Source organism: Gambusia affinis, linkage group LG14 (genome assembly GCF_019740435.1).
Source record: "Gambusia affinis linkage group LG14, SWU_Gaff_1.0, whole genome shotgun sequence".
Taxonomy (NCBI): Eukaryota; Metazoa; Chordata; class Actinopteri; order Cyprinodontiformes; family Poeciliidae; genus Gambusia; species Gambusia affinis.
This window is the reverse complement of record NC_057881.1, coordinates 16,075,493-16,093,046: the sequence shown is the minus strand read 5'-3', so window position 1 is coordinate 16,093,046 and position 17,554 is coordinate 16,075,493. Positions and strand designations below refer to the sequence as shown.

The 17,554-nt window shown below is 37.8% G+C and overlaps 1 protein-coding gene across 1 annotated transcript in view; it reads right to left on the bottom strand.

Moving 5' to 3' along the window:
* csmd2 (CUB and Sushi multiple domains 2) overlaps positions 1–17,554 on the bottom strand; it is a 248,851-nt gene that overhangs the window by 48,869 nt on the left and 182,428 nt on the right. Inside the window, exons 34-40 of the mRNA XM_044138720.1 lie at positions 11,514–11,609; positions 10,889–11,092; positions 9,690–9,814; positions 5,784–5,880; positions 5,318–5,422; positions 5,001–5,119; positions 2,208–2,277 (exon numbers count right to left, since the gene is read on the bottom strand). Of these exons, the coding sequence (XP_043994655.1) occupies positions 2,208–2,277; positions 5,001–5,119; positions 5,318–5,422; positions 5,784–5,880; positions 9,690–9,814; positions 10,889–11,092; positions 11,514–11,609 (816 nt within the window). The remainder of the gene's footprint in view (positions 1–2,207; positions 2,278–5,000; positions 5,120–5,317; positions 5,423–5,783; positions 5,881–9,689; positions 9,815–10,888; positions 11,093–11,513; positions 11,610–17,554) is intronic.

Below are 17,554 nucleotides of genomic sequence, written 5' to 3'. Positions count from 1 at the left end.
GCATAATAAAAAAAATAAACCGATTAAATAAAGAATTTTCCACATTAGTACATGAATGCCTACATATACATTCCTTTGTAACAAAGTGAATTGTTTGGCAGTATAAATTATAATCTGTTGTGTTTTGATAATTAAATGAATTGAATGCCTCTCTTCACTGCAAAGATTACACACAGGGAACTTGTTCTCTTACCCACCAGAAAAGCACCAAACACTCACACTTATTAATCAGTGAACAAGCAATGAAATATCAACTATTTAAAACAGCAAGGCACACTGGAGACAAAATTACACAAATGTTAAAGCCAATCATCTCTCTTTAATCTGAGATTAGGTCGAAGCTGCAACAGATATCATCAAGATCTTTGAATTTCTTTTTGTTTGACTCCTTTCCTCAGACCAATATGCTTTGGGAGTTTCAGGATTCGGAGGAGGGAACTCAAATCCCTCCACTGTGTCTAGAGGGCAGATCTATGGAGACCACTGAAACACAGTCGCATAAAAAAAAGGATGGTAAATAAAAAAGCAAAATGAATAAACAAAAAGTTTTATGTCTGATTAAATAAAATAACTTATTTTTAATTAAAACAGAATACTGCCCTTATGAATGAACCAACTTTTCATTAACGAGAACATCAGTGAAAATTAATTACTTCACGGATTCTCAAGAAGGAATATCTTCTGCTCTCAGATCCTGCCCCGAAATTAATACATTAATTTGAAAAATGGATGAGAAGTGGAAATAACAGTAAAACATTCGGCCATCTCTATGGAAATGAGAGACAAGCTGCTGCGGAAAAACCCCCCACAAAAAACCACAAATACAATACAGTAAATTAAGAATTAAATAGGATAAGAAATGTACGGACGTCAGAGGGGGAAGAAAAAAAACGGGAAAATTGGGTGCTTGTGGCAGGGTTTCTCAGACAGAGAATAAGTGCAGGGTTAAACCCTACCCTGTAGGAGCCAGTTGTAATCAGAAAACTGCTGATGCCTGTAAACACGATGAATCTTCCTCCCGTTTCATCCAATCAGTGTTGAGATGGAACTAATTAGGCAATAGTAGGTTGTTCCAATAAGCACAGCTCATTTGTCAAGGCTATTTCACAGGCAGAAACACTTTACAAGAGAGAGTGGGAACCTAATACATTTTCTTTCATTGAATTCACTCAATTCTGCAAGGTTAAATGCTACATTCAGTTGAAGGTACAAATGCGAAGAAAAAAACCCAAAACAAACAAAAACAAATTTCTATACCTTTTGATTGCTTTGAAAAGAGGAGGCGTGTGTGTGTGGGTGTGTGTGTGAGGAAGGCCATCTCTGGCATTTGTATTTCTTTTTTTTTTTTTTTGCCAGAACACGGTGAATGAAAGACATAAAATAAGAGAAAAACATATTAAGACAGATATCAAGATCTGCATTTTAAAGGCTGATAAACCTATACACTTGACCTTTATTAAGCCGATAATCAAAAGTACCAAAAGAAACATGGAAAGGAAGTGATGGGGGTATGGGGTAGAAAAAGGACAATGATACAAGAGCTAAATTTTGACGATTGTTGTTTTGCTGAAAACTGAACGTTCGGCCCTGTTTTAAGTGTTTTGTAGCCTCTAAAACAGGGGTGTCAAACTGCAGTCCTCGAGGGCCGCAGTCCTCGAGGGCCGCTGTCCTGCAACTTTTAGATGTGCCTCCGCTGCACCACACCTGAATAGTATAATTAGGTCATTAGCAAGGCTTTGGAGAACTGGTCTACACCAGGTGGAGGTAATTAAGCCATTTCATTCCAGTGTTTTGTACCTGTGGCACATCTAAAAACTGCAGGACAGCGGCCCTTGAGGACTGGAGCTTGACACCCCTGCTCTAAAAGGTTTTCTTTTAAAGTTGCTCTGTATTTAGCTCCATACATCTTCTCAACAATCTTCCCTGTTTCCGTAGGAGAAGCTAAAAATGAATGCAGGTCACACTTGTCAGACTTTTATTCGAAATACATGCAAGATTTTCCTTCTACCTAACAAATAGGTGATACTTTTGAGTTGAGTTTGTAAATGGAAAGTTAAAAAACTGGAAAAAGTCAAAGGGGTTTCAATATTTTACCAAACAACTCTGACTCAAAATAACAAAGTTGAGTTTTACAGTGTTATTCATTTCATGCCACAACGAGCGAGAAGTAGATGAAACCCGATTATAGAGTGACAAAAGAGCTTTACCAATACAGAGAGGAGGAGGATAGTTCCATCGTCTGACGGTTCCAGGCATACAGGTGATGTGAGAGTTCCCCTGCAAGGACAGTTCGTGTTAATACACGGAAAAACAGGTTAACAAAACTGTCACTCATTGGCGGCTGTAATTATTTGAGCCAGCTTCTCTTCTCCAGATGACCATCGAAGGAGGCTACGCGACTATATCAACCAAAATTGATACAAACTATTGCAGGTTCAGCTGCATTTTTGAGATGCTTAAATATGAAAAATCTACAGACCCAATAAAATGTTGTTTACGTAGAATGGGCTTAACAATTTTCTCTGAAATCTGCCTTTCAGAGTTCTGCAACAAAGATATAAACTGCCCCACTTTCAAAAGGAGATGAAGCTTGAACTCTGCAGACATTTCTGTAAATGTGTGTATAGTCACACTAAGATTAAGTGCTTGCTACAACAAACCGAAAGGTTGAGACTTTATACTGATCTCGGCGTCAAGTCATCAAACTTCTGGAATGTACTCGTTCCCTTGTCTCTTTTAATGGGTTATTGCTGCTGGAAGGGTTCACAAGATGTTCAGAAAATCTTTAGCTTGAGGAATAATACCCTCATTTTGTCTCTCTGTGCTATTTATATCTTCTTCTTGAGTTAAGATCAGATTTAAAAATTTGTAATCAAAGGCAAGAAGAATATTTAGTACAATAGAACTTCCTAATTTATGATACTTGAAGTAAAAAAAAAAAAAAAAAGAGCTCAGCAAAGCAGAAAAGACGACAACGATCCTAAAGAAGCTGCAGAGATGAAAATATGAGGTAATAGACCTGCAGCCAATGAAACTCCTACCAGTAATTCATCATTTTAAAAAAAGGATTTTGTTAACATATAAGGTGCTTTGGAAAAACTTCCTTTTTATGCTGTGGATGAGGCACACAATTTCACCGCTTGGTAAATCTCAGCTCATTGATGTCATCCCCGACAGAGCTGATGGTAAAACACCAAAATCCTGTTTTTCCTCAATATCCCAGAAAAAAAGAAGGATTTTAAAAGGCTTGGCTTTGATGTTGGGCATAATTATTTATTCACATGTTTACCATTTATACAGTTAAATTATTCAGTTTAGTTAAAAGTTATCCTTTCGCTTGGTTTTCAGCATTGGATGTTTTTTTTTTCCTCCAGAAAGCTGTTTGAGGCTCCATGCCCAGCAGTTGTTGCTATGGTAATGCAATCTACCACAACCTTCTTCTTTGCCACTTCATTGCAAATAACTCATGTGCATTGCCGCCCTGTGATACTATCAGCACTTTGCATGTATTCATAGTCACAGGGTGCAAACAACTTGGTAATGTGGCAGCAATCAAGCATTAAAAACCAGGTGGAGGGTTAAAACCATGCTGGTTTAGGAAAACAAAATGAATTGCACAATGCACAGATATAAAGTAAAGCTGACTACTAAATCTAATTTGAAAAAAGGACAAAAATAATGAAAGCGCTTCAAAATTAGGTCTTACAAACTAAAGTTAAAGTTTTTATTTTCAAAACCCCAGCTAAAGGGACCTAATCCTGCCCCCTTGCGTTTCCCAGAACCCAGAATTTAGAGTCATGTTAGAGCCATTAAAACCTTGCTAATGATCCCTCTGTGCTATTGAAAGAATAACCCAGATGCACAACAAAATGGTGTAATAAACTGTTTAAAAAGCACCAAGCCAAAATGTTGAAACAGTGTTAAAAAAAAAAACAAACCAAAAAAAACTTTTCTGCTGGACTTTGAGGAGGTAATTCCTAAGACATTCTCTCTTCAGGCTTTTGCTTATGGATTAAAATGTATGTTTGGAGTCACTGAGATGCATTACACAATATCAGTCTAATCTCAGCTGTAAAAATGAATCTTTAGGCAAACAGTCTAGCTCCTGGTTGAATTACTGACTGTACAAGACCCACGCGCCATAAAGGTTTTCTTGAAGTTTTTGATTTGTTGGTGTCCAGGACATTATTCCAGAAGCTACACAGGTTTTCACATTGATGGTGTTAAGTTTGACCAAAGTTTTAAATAATAATTTATTTATTTTTTTAAATATTCCTGTCATACATTCCCTGAAGAAAAATAAATCGTTTTGCTGCACCGCCCCTACTCTTTCAAACCGGTGGTTTTTCAGATCTATGTCTATAGTTGCTAATGACAACATTGATATAACACTGTCAAATTCTGCAGACATATTTTTCAAAAATTATGTTATCTAAAGGAAATCCATCACAAAAATCCTTATGTTGTAAAACAAAATATAAAGATGGAAACTGGTTATAGATTTTGAGAACTAACAAGTTTGTTTTTTCCCTTTTTTTCTTGGCACTGCATGATCTAACCTAAAGGTGACAGACTCATTATAGATTATACTCAGTGTTCACACTTGAATTAATTGAGTTGATAATGACAAAATTTTTTCCTAAAAATTAGATATTCACTAGAGCGATCTAATAAAGATCAGTTTTTGTAAGACATCAAATGGAAAAACTTTTACCATAACTAAATGTAAATTCAGTTAGTACATTTAAACGGGTCAAAATGGATAGGTAAAGGGAACAAAACCTGAAATGTATCAGAATCTAGACCAGTTCTCTGTTACATTCCTCGGACATTTTTCTTTACACACTACTGTAAAGATGCCATTGCTGCTTCGACAAACAACTCAAAAGCAAACCTGACAGCGATGACCCTGAAAATGCCAAATAAAAAAAAAAACACCCATCAATGTAGTTTTGAGGGTCATTCGTGACTGAACTCCATATGAAAGCAGAAGAGTTTACCTGGAGAGTATAGCCAGGTTCACAGTGAAAAGACACCACGTTATTCATCTGAAGACGCTCCCCAATCTTGATGCCATTCATGGGAACTACAGGTTCTGGGCAGCTGGTCAGAGAGACAGCTGAAGAGACCGAGAAGAAGAAGAAGAAATTAAAAAACAGAAAGAAGAAATAAAAAACAGAAAGAAGAAAAAAGAAACATGTCAAGCAATTCCGATTTATATAAGAGATTTAAAAGGAAAAATGTGGCATCCTTAGAAAATACGTGCAGGTATTCTTCATGCTTGATCTAAGTGGAATGGCCTTGTGTTTCTACTTACTTTTGTATTCCAGCCTGAATCCGGCAGCGGACACACTAATATCTGAGAAGAAGTGAAGGTAGAGTTGGTTTGAGGTGCTGTTGAGGAGAGCGGGGACCGTTGTACCTGGGAGAGAAGATTAATAGTGGAATTCAGCAATGCAATCTACTCCATAGGCTGGCCATGACTTACTGCATGCGTCACTGGCAAACAGCTAAAGAAACAGACTTTTTCACTTCAGTTAGCGGGATTATTTTTGTAGAAAATTTATATGCATAACAGACTCCAAATAAAGCATAGATTGCCTTGCAAAAGTATGTAAATCTCAAACTTTTTCTCATGTTTTCAGGTTGCAAGCAAACTTTTATGCATTTTCCTGGGCTTACAATACAAAGTAGCGTATGTACTTTGTAAAACGTGACTGGAGTATGATCTGGCCTGTCACGTAAATGGGTTTTAAGCAAGCTAAAGACAAAATTAGCTTTACCTGAGAAGCTGCCGAGGAGTGTGTCAGTGTTGTCGCCTCCATCAAAGACCTCCAGTGAGTCCCAGTTCTGCTCCGTGACAAAGCTGATTACTTGGATCTACGAGATGAAAGTAAACACTAGTTTAATGCTAAAAAGAGTGAAAGGATTCAGGGAGTAGATCAGAAATTGTACGCTTAAGGAAAAAAAAAAAGACAAAAAAAGAAGCAACTAGCAAAAGCTACAGATAAAGAAAGACGGGGTTGAGACGCAATAAAAAATGTATGTGAAGAAGTTTTGGAAGTAATTTAGCTGAAAACTTTTCTAACTTTCAGATTGGGACACATGCAGCTTCTACAACATTTTTACCATAAAATGGCAAAAATAATTCTCGCAGTAGAAAAGGAATTTATCTGTTTTCCATTTCCTCTTTACTATGCAAATGGCTGGCAAAAATCACTGCGTGTAAGTGCTTTCACACAAGTCCTCATACGGATAATTAGACCTGTGGAAGAAATTGAATAAATCTCACAAGGGAGTGTATCTAGTTACTCGTTTTTTTTAAGAACTACCTGTGTTGAAGTTTTAAGCATTTGATTTTGAATAAGAATTACTAAGGGTTCATTAAATGCAACCTAAGTATATTAAATAAAGGTAAAATGAGGATAAGGGTACTAAAAACTGTCTTTGATGATGAAAAGTACCCACTCTGAGGGAAACTGCAGGCTCGCAGCTCACAATAGTTGCCCCCAGAAGAAGGATTTAAACTTATATTTAATGGGTTCTGACTGAATTTCATGCCCACCAAAACTTTGTGAAACTGCCTGAGCAATAGATCAAAATGGATGTTTGACATCAGCCATGCTGTGTCAGCTGCCGCAAATTTACCCTTGGACATTGGTTTAAAATGTATATTCACTCATGCGGTGTTCTCTGTGTCATCCCTCATTTTTACACTTCCTCCATGCCCTCCTTTCAGTTCGTCTCACGCACTCATTCCTCTGCCTTCCTCAGCTGCCTGTGATGGTTATAGATCGGATATGAGCCAATTAAAGGGGCTGCAGGGGCTCTGGTGCACTGGGTTCCTGGGGAGACGAGGCAGATCACAGATTGATCTTTCATTAGGGGGCCGCAGCAAATGTGCCAACAAGGCACCTCGCTCCTCTAAGTTCTCTTTTGGCTCGAGACACTCCAATCTAATGTGTTTCTGGTCGCTGGTAGAAGAGAACAACGGTGAGAGAGGCCAGCACAAGGAAAGTGAAAAAGGAACAAGCAGGGAACAAGGAGCCATCTGCTACTGTGTGTATGAAAACAGAGTAAAACCCCCTGTGTTTAACTGGACAGAGCTTGTAGTTATGAGCGTTTTCATTTGTGTTGCAATTTGTGCAAAGCGTCGCCATAGCAACTCGTCTGCTCAGACTTTTGCTCGATTTAAAATCCGAGCTTTGGCAAGGTTGGTGAATAAAGCAGAATGCTAAGTGGACCTGTGGCCCATCTCGTGTGTTTGACCTGCAAGGACACCGAGCTGAGGAGGGGGAGCTAATAGCTGAGGGACGCCACTGAGGTCATTAAGCACAAAGGCTGGAACACGGGGCTAAAGAACTTTCTGGCAGGCACCTCCGCCGGGACCTGGCCCGAGTTCCAGCAAGGTTTCATCACAAACGTAACAAAAAGAATAACAATATGCAAACTGAGTAAACTCCCAGGAAAGAGAGGCGAGGTAATTAAGGAAGCAGTGACATATAAATTCATTTCGAGTTGAGGGATCTCAAGTTTCTGGAAAATTGATCTTCAGAATTACATTTGGAGCCTGAGCAAGGTCAGTTTCTACCCACTGACTTATACCCAGAGAAGCTAAAATGGTATCCTTGTTACAGTGGAATATGGATTCATTATTCGAATTTGGAATACCAAAAAAAAAACAAATCACATCAAAGGCTTGTGCTACGTGATGCAGAAGTATTTCTAAAATTTGATTTAAGAAAAACAAGAACACTTCTGTTCCTCTTACATTTGACCAGTTCTGCTCAATTATTTTCCGTTATGCCCCCATTGATCAGAAATTTTTTTTTCATGACCCCCTCCCACTAAAACAGAATCATTAGATGCAGTTTTACCAAAATGGGAAAAGGGAAACAAATAAATGTCTACAACCAATGGGCTGCCGGCATCCGTATCTTTTGATACTCCACAATGGACCTTACCAAGCTCCGCCCACAACCGACCCACGTGGCCGCAAGTCTCACAAGCAAAGCCTCGTAGAGCATTGTTTCTATGTAAACATGACTCCATTAGTGCATTATTTCTACCGGATTTTCACAATATATCAGCTACTACAGTGGACAGAGGAACTATCAAGTTCATGTCATCATCTGGGAGGAGGTTACTGGTTTTTCAGTCACAAGCTGGTTGCAAACCTGAGGCCAGCAAGTGTCAGTCAGTCAGTTATGGTAGATCTGAAATTTGGTTTGATGACCTCAATATGAGAAGCTACAGACTGATAAGAGGAGCCAAAGAGCTCTGTTAAGGTAAAGAAGCCATTTGTTTGTTAACATTTTATGAAATCTATTTGTTCTTTTTGATGTTTGTTATGAATGAGGTATAGTCATAAATGAACGAGGTAATTAGTCCAACATTTAGAAACTACAGCGGCTGTAATGAGCCACAGCAAATGTAAACAAAGATAAAATAACCCGAACAGGTGATCAACTCAAAACCACTTGTACCTTTTTACTCTGTCTCTCTATAGTTTAAGCACACTTGTTACCGTATCAACCGCCTGCGCCCCGCAAGACGAGCAAAGATTACGTTAAAAACATAACATTCAGTCCGTTACGATATCAAGTTTCCAGGCTTAATATTTATTTCTGGATTATTAAACAGCGCTTCCCTGAACACAGCGATGGTTGATTGACCAGCTGTACTTGGTGCTAGAGTGGCTAACACGAGTAACAGTTTAGTCCAAAGCCTTTTCTGCTAAAATAAAATCTTTAGTGTATGTCAGATACAGTACACATTGCATATTGATCTGTTTAGCTAACGTTAGACTGTGTAGTAGACAGGCTTCAAGGTGTAGAAGTTGTATCAGAACTGCTATTATGCTGTACTTAGCTAACGGGAAGCTAGTGTTTGTGAGACTGCCACCCACGTGACCACGTAGAATGAGCATCAGCCAATGAAAAGTGGCCCCTCTGGTAAGGTCTATTACCAGAGGTCCATGGCGGCCCCTCTGGTAAGGTCCATTACAAAATGCAAAAAGGCTAGTGCAAAATGTGGCACACTAAGACAATTTCGGTAATTGCTCAAGATATCAAGCCCTATAATCTCATTACAAAAAATGCTGCAACCTTTTGACAACCAGTACACAGGAGCAAATTTACACCTTTTTGTCCCACAAAAGCCCTAACTGACAGTATTGCCTGTTTATATTTATTTTAAATAATATATTTTGAAGGGCAGGTTTGTTTACAGAGACTTCATAATCAGTTTTATTTGTTCCAATGTTAAATGTTCTTTAGAAATTAATATTGATCTTTGAGAGGATGCACTTGCATTATTATGCCGTTACCATTCTATCAGTTAACAAAATGACAATTTTATCATTTATCGCAATCATTTCTAGGGCGATATATTGTCCAGCAAAATTTGTTACTGTGACAGGTTTACATGTTGCTTTATAAACCAGATTCACACAAATGTACATTCTTATAAGTAAGCCTCAAAAATGTGCATTAAATTCTCTGTTGAAAATATCAAAGGAATACTTGAAAAGGCTTTTTTCTATATCATATGTAAAAGTCAACAAGTGCAGATTTTTATAGACCGTCACATATTTTGTGCTGCCAGAAATCATCACGTTCCATCCATGTGTGACAATCCTAACATCCAGGAGAGGTGTGAGAACACAGAAAATAAATCAACACACAAACCTGTATCCCTGATCCTTCAGGAACAGTAATCTTCCACACACAGTTCAGGCTGTTGAGGTAAGGTTCAGGGTAGCCTGGAGATAAGATGGTGCCAGTTCGATGGGTCAGATTACCTCCACATGGAACTGTAGCAAGAAAAGGAGAATTTTTTATTAGCTGAAAAGATGGAAGCAGCATCATAGCTGAATATTGCAATAATATTATTTTTCAGCTACCACTGTGCTAAAAACACTGTTTAATCGGCCTTTCACTTTTTGAACATCAGAATTATGATGTGGGTCTCACATCAATGACGTAAAAGTTGGATAAAACGTGCCACGGCCAATCAGACCACATACACTTTGAAAGGTGGCGCATATGTATCGTCTTTAATGCCACATGTTGTAGTGGCATTAAAGTTCAGACATTTTGGTGGGTGAAAAGAATTGGGTCGTAGTCAAACACTCCGACATATTTGGAAAAAACAAAACAACAACAACAACAACAAAAACTATGTACTGTTGATTCCATTTCGCAGCAACACAAACTGTGTGGGCTTGAACGTATATTGTATAATCCCAACAAAATGCATGGAAATTTGTGGATGTAATATGTAACATTCAAGTGCTAAGGAAGATTTTTCAGTGCACTATATTTTTGAGACCTACACTTCAAACATTTTAGATAAGGTTTATGAACAAGCCTTGCAGGGTAAATCTTTTAATTCCCTAATCATAACAAGAAATAGTTGGACCAAGCACCTCTCCTGCTGACTGTCATCTATATTCATCAGATGAGTCTTAACTGCTTTTTGTGCCAATTTCACATCTGGTGACAGCATCTGCTTGTGTTAGGTCCAGTGTGTGAAGACCATGTGTTATTGTCAATACTGTCCATGTTGTCATGTCTGTTTCTATCGGTGTGTATTTTTGACCTCAAACATGGCCTGCACCTGTGTGCCTCACGGCTAAGTCTCTGTGCATCAGTGCAGGTGATGGCCTGCAGCTGACATCTGTGAAGAGACAGGGTTTTAACTCTTGGGGTGTCACACGAGAAGCAGACACAGAGCAAACAAGAGAAAGCTGGTTAGCAAACAAGCTAATTAGTGAAAAAGAAAGAAAGTGTAAACAAGCTGCAAAAAAAAACAAAAAAACACACAGACTGCTAAAAATAGTTTAACTGTATGCTGCAAATGTTTGATTTTAGCATTGATTTCCTACCGATGCAGCTGGGTATGGAGCTGTTCCATTGTGCCAGGGCATTGGGGACTGTTAAGCATTCAATGGCACTTGATCCCTCCAGGACGTAGCCAGGGCTGCACTCAAAGCGAACCACTGCACCAACGGCAAAGTTGTTGCCCATGCGCCGACCATTTCGTGGCTCAGGGACTGAACTGCATTGGGTGGCGCTGGTCCTTGGCACCGCTATGAACGGGGTGGGGGGAAATGAAGAGTTTCCATTGGTTTTAATAAGTTACTTTGGATACACAAGATCACACTGCTTATAAAGTAAGTTAATACTTACTATGAGCCAATAAGTGATATAAAAACAGTTTCACCTTGTCTTGGAAGTCCATCATTTCACTTACAGTGCAAGATTGAATAATTTATTCATTAAACTTTCTCAAGCGCTAACTTTGCCTTTGGATAGCTGTGGTAAATGTCACTACTGCTACGGTTCATTGTTTAAGGAAAACAATAACAGAAAATAGAAATCCCTCTACACCACAACCTTCCCCCCACCACAAGTAACTAAAACAATGGCAGAAGTTAATTAATTCAGTCAATAATTCACAAGTCTCTCAATACAGGAGAAGGACTGTTTGCCAGTGGGCTCTACACTTACCCTGGTAGGCCAGATGGAATCCTCTGGAGCTGGATTGGCCTTTGGCTGTAAAGCGGATCAGGATTTGATTGGAGGTCGCCAACGGCAACGACTCACCTGAGAGAGAAGGCAGGTTTTAAGCAAAGGGCAACCTTGAGGGCTGTGTTTCAATGGGTGCATATTGTCAAAAGATTTCTAGGTAATACTTTGCCTCGTTTGCTGCTATGTGTTGATGCTAATAGCCCTTTTAGAAACTATGAGTCATGCAAGTAGAAAGAAAAAAATATTTTTGTATGTTATTGTAATCTCAGTACAAATTGCTGTTGCTGGGAAAGGCTTTTATTAAAAAATAGGGACTAACTATCAGAAATCAGTAGTATGATGGTATTTGGTTGGAATGTGACAATATAATTCTACAGGAAAATCTCCCAATATTTTAGATCAAAGGGAAATTAGTCCCTTTTATCTAATTGTTGCTAGTAGGTGGATTTTACTAGTGGAGTAATTCCAAGCTGTTACTGTAAGCCCAACATATAAAAGTGAGTAACTTAAGCATAAGAATTTTGTATCCATGCTGATAACTCATGTTTTTAAGAATGAGGTTTAGCACATCTTATGTTGCCTTGTATTCTTAATTGTCCATCTGACTGGTCAAACAATTCATAAAGCAGCATTTTGTACAGACTATGGAAAAAATGAGTATAATCAAGATGAAGATGGTTTGTAAATACTGAGTGGGGAAAAAAAAAAGCTTATTTGGCTAAATGTAGAGGCTAACAAAACTAAAATTGGTTTCCATTTCAGGTTGCACTTCAACAGATAATTTAAAGTACCAAACTGCATTTGATCATCTCTAGTCTAATTTAGGGAAAATAAAGAAATCAACCTCTTTGAGTTTTAGACACCAAAATGTTACTTGAGAATACACAAAAGATTTATGTTTTTAAACTTTTCTGGCACTGTGAAGACTTTAGAATTAGTCATATATATAAAAAACTACAACGTACAGTATGTACAAGTCAGATCTGGACTGGAGTATTTTACACTGTAGATTATTTAATACCGTTCAAAAAGAAAAGAACAAAATCAATTGGGAAAATAATTAAACTATTGTTAGAGTATATAAAAAATAATTCAGCAAAACCCATGCTAGTCTCATTCTTGTGAAACCCATATTTTAAATTGTCTCGTCTTATTAGCAGTAGGTATTACGACATGTTCTACAAGGTGAAGCAGCTGCATCGTATTTTCCTACCGAACAAATTATTTATAAGAGGGAATTATTAATAGACACACAGGAGTGAAGCTCACAGTTTCAGCAATTCGTAATTCCCTGCAGGGCATTAAGGAATACAATGAAGAATTTTCAAACATCAATATAATGACTTGTTTTTAATGTTCGGTTGTCCATTTTTGTGTCCTTCCATTTTTTTCCAGTAAAGCAGCTTGATGTTCCTCACATGTGAATAGGGCTTCACATGTATGGTTGGATGGGACATACTTACATTACCTAATATCAGGTCTGTGTTGCCACAAGGTTAATTTCGCTGATTTCACTCGTGTGTTTGAAGAGGAAAATAAAAACTTCCACTCCGCTCCGATGTAAAGATGCAAAACAAAAATTTATTCCACAGTTTCTTGCGCTTCTTACAAGAGCAATTAAATCTTAAATAACCTCCACAAAACAAACTACGGTTGAATAACCGTCGATTCTGTCGATTCTCACTTGCAGCGCCTTTCCTTTCTCACTCCTATCTAACCTTCGTTGACACTCAGGCCGTGCACCTCATTTGCATAGACTGCAAATTGTTTAAGCATACAAACTTAAAATAAAACACTTATTCGCAATAAAACATTATGAAATTAGCTACATACAGTATAATAATGCTACCTAAATCTCAACAAATGCACTTATTAAATTACTAATTAAACAAATAAGTTTTTACAGTAACTGAATATTTTATACATTAACTTGGCCTCCACAAGGATATTACTTAGACTTACAGTTGAGTCTACAACTAATCATGGCTTGGAGCTAGGAAGTTGTAGCCTACACCTCACTCTGTGTCCCCCTCTTGCAAGGTTAAACTGATTTCGGATATAGGCTTATTTTCTATGTCTTTGTTGACAATATCTCCTAATGAGCAGATCATTAGTGACGTATCTGCATTGATTAGGAACAGTGTGGCAGGTGCTCAAGATGTGGCTGGAAGGACTACATCCCTTGTTGGCTGTAATTCACTGCCATGTAATCAAGATCAAGGTTGATTTTCTTCTTTTTTAACCTGCTGCCTGTGGCCCTCCACAATCAAGCACCTTCTTATGTTAACTGTAGACTGCAGAGGCAAAAATCAAGGGCCCCCTGACCAGGACTGATGAGATGTTTAAGGATATAAAAAGTCAAATAAATAACTTTCAATAAATTAGCTTTTCGCATGGTTTTACAAAACACCACCATTTAGTGTGCAATTGTAATAATCCAAGCAACCAATTACCTCATTTCTACTCAGAAAGTAAAAATGAGCATTTAAATGAAGCCTTGTTTGTACACAGTTTACGAAAAAACACACATATGCGAATGCAGAATTTAAATTCAGCCCTCATTAAATTAATTTCAGCCATAATATGTGACATGAAACAGTCAAATACTATACATAAGCCACAAAGCAGATCAAAACAGTGGAAGCATTAATCAGAGAAATGGCAAGGTTTGTGGTCAATCTAGGCCACAGACATCCAAACCTCAAAGAGGTGGAATCTAACAAAACTGTTTGAAGCAAACTCCTCACAATTGGTCTCTATGAATGAGTATTGTTGAAAGAAATCTGCTAAAAGTGCTATTTGTATGCTGCTACAGAGCAAACATGTGACAGAAGATGCTCTAGTGAGACAAACAAGACAGTTTGAAACGTAGAACACTATCTGCAGAGATCAATTATGCTGCACGTCTCCTTGAACACACCATCCCCATGGCGAAATGTAATAATGACAGCATCATGCTGAGGGGCAGCTTGTCCTTGGCAGAAACAGGCAAACTACTCTCATCTGATGGTAATAAAGACAAAGGCAGCACAATTCTGGAAGAAAGTGTGTTAAAGGCCAAGGGGGAAAAGAAAAAACAACAACAAAAAACAAGACTGAACCAGAGGTTCACATTCCAGGAGAAATGCAACCATAAAGATACACTCAGAGCAATTCTGCAATTGTTTAGATCGAAGTAGGGCTGTAGTAATATGGTGTAAAAATAAAATTATAAACTTTACATACAGAGTTCCCTTTCTTTTCATTCAAACAAACAAACAAAAAAAAAAGTATTTTCAAAAATCTATTTTTATTTCAATTATTCCCTCAGGGAGTTGATCTGAATTCAGAGTCCAGCTGTGAAACATGCTTTTAAGGCAACCATGTTTTACGAGCAACGTTGTTGGGTGGGCCGACGTCATACTGAGCTACGGAGCCTAAAAAGCATATTGGTGGAAAAATAAACGCAAAGAAAAAACAACAACTTGATTTTCAAAAAAATTAGTCTTAACAGCAAATTCAGTTAATTGATAATTTATTTATTACCTGACCTAAGATCAAAGCATATTGGATGGGACATACTTACATTGCCTAATATCAGGATTGTATTAGGCAATCCTGATATTAGGATTGCCTAATACAATCCTGATACTCAACCAGAACCAAGTCTGGTTGAGTATTTGTCAAGATTTGAAAATTGCTGTTCACCTGATACTCACTATCCAATACAGCAGCTATGTGTCCTTTCCAGGGATGGATTATTTTGTGGCATTATTTGTGGCATATTAATACTTTCATAAGACACATATGACAACATACGAGATTTCTCACTGCAAACAATGACATAGGAAGAAAATATGTTTTTAATGCCTACGTTGACATGATTCTCATTAGCTTCCCCTGTAATTATACATAGAAAATCCCCTCATTGTTGTCAGTCAACACATTTTTTTTCCAAACATGATATGAAGTGTGGCCACCTCAGTCTCTGCTTCTCTTTCTTACTCTGTTTGAGCTGCCAACTGGCTCTCTGCAGTGAATCTCATTACTCTATGTCTGCTTGCTGTCACACTCTAGTGGGAGGTAGACGCGGTTAACCCCAGAGGCAGCATCTGTGTGTGAACTAGTCAGTCTATATTTTGTGCAAAAGTTTCGCTCATGTTTTTATTTTTTTTTTTTTTTTTTTTTTTGCTTTGGTTTTGTTTCTGAAAATTTAAATGCAGTGGGTCCGAATTTCAAATAGCGAATAATAAATCATCGTTGTTACTGCTACGCTTTCACTACAGGACTGCTGAGGCATGCTTGGAGGTTTATTAGAAGAAGTACTTTAAACAACGCTATACTTGGGTTGGTGTTTCATAATTTCCACTGAAAGGCAGGTATTCATCCAAGCGCACCAAAGGCATGTCGGCATGAAACTGATCTGACCGACGGCAACTTTCCAGATCTGAACCAGTTTGCACTGAAACGATTTTCAGCTCTGCTATATGGAAGGACAGACGAGGACAGATTTGACTTTGGCTGGAAGTCTGTGATCAAAATTCAGAGGCAGTTGATTCAGATATGAGTATCAGGAAAAAATAATGTGGAAAATTACTGCTCCAGCTGTTGCATCAATTCAATCAGCTTTAGAGTGAGAAGAAGAAGAAGGAAAAAAAAAAAAAAAGACGAAGCCCTGTGGGAGCTACAGCAAGCAGATTTTAAATTTTCTGGAAGCAAAGTTTTGAATTTATTTAGCAGCATGCTACCAGTAAAACAGAGGCAGAAATCGCACACTGGCAATATAACTGGTCAAACTTTAATAGACTCCTCAGTCCTTCGTGTTAGATGACCATGAGGGTGGAAATTGCCTTTTTTTCCCAATGAGTTTGAAAATTTGCATTTAGATAAGTCTTCTTGATTTCTTTATTCAGTCCTTTCATCCAATCTTGCCTACATGCTGTCACCTTCTTCTAATTCCCACCTTTTATTGTTCATTTATTCTTCTTTCCCTTTTCTTCTTTTATTCTGTTTGTCCCCAATAATTCACAATCATTGCCTTTTCTTCTCAAAGATTGGCTTTCCTAGGCATCTGAGAGAGAGTAACATATTGCTGAATGCATTAGTCTGACTAATTTAATGTAATGTGCTTCCCAAGGTTAACTAATAACAGTGAATTGGCTTGTGTTTTGATTACAGTCATTTTCTCAGCCTGACAAATAACACATAACCATTCAGTAAAAAAATAAAGTGAAATATTAACTGTGCTCAATTACACATTTCAGAAATTGATAGAAAGTGGGACTGGATTTGGAAGATTGTAGATCAGTGTAATTCTATGTCTTGCTATCTGCACACCTATTTGGTAGGTACAGGTAGAGAATATCGGTTTATAGATAACTTCATGACAGATACACAGCAGTATAGTGCAACACAGATGTTTCTCTTTCTTAAGCGCTTCAGGTCTGCCATGTTTGGTTGGATAACTCAGTGAACCTGCCACCCAAAGTAGTTAGTTATTACAGCATCTTGTTTACTGAACTGCAAATTGACTTTTCTGAGACTGTGTTAGAGTCAGACCAAAATATTTTTGTCCCTAAGGCTAGCGAACCGAACAAGCAAAGTTTCTCAAACTAAGCAAAAATTGGAATCAAATGAATCTGAAATTGAAATTAAGATATTGCATTTTGAATGTATATTCATACACATTCTAATAAACCTAAATGAAACATAAGTTCTTCGTTGGAAAGCTATCATTAAATTATAGTATGTACTTAATTGGTTATTGTCTTGTCGATACAGGAAATAAGCACGGATGTGCCAACGCCATCCGACCGTCCGTCCATCCATCCATTCATTTTCTGTACATCCTTGTCCCTAGTGGGATTGGGAGGGGTACTTCTTTTATTCTGTTTGTCCTCAATAATTCACAATCATTGAATTATTGGGGAATTATTATCTCCAGCTAGCGTTTCGAGCAAGAAGCAGGGAGTCAACATACAGTGTCTACTTCTCGATAGGTAGGTGTGTTCTGATGTAAAAATTCAATGTATTTTTTTCTT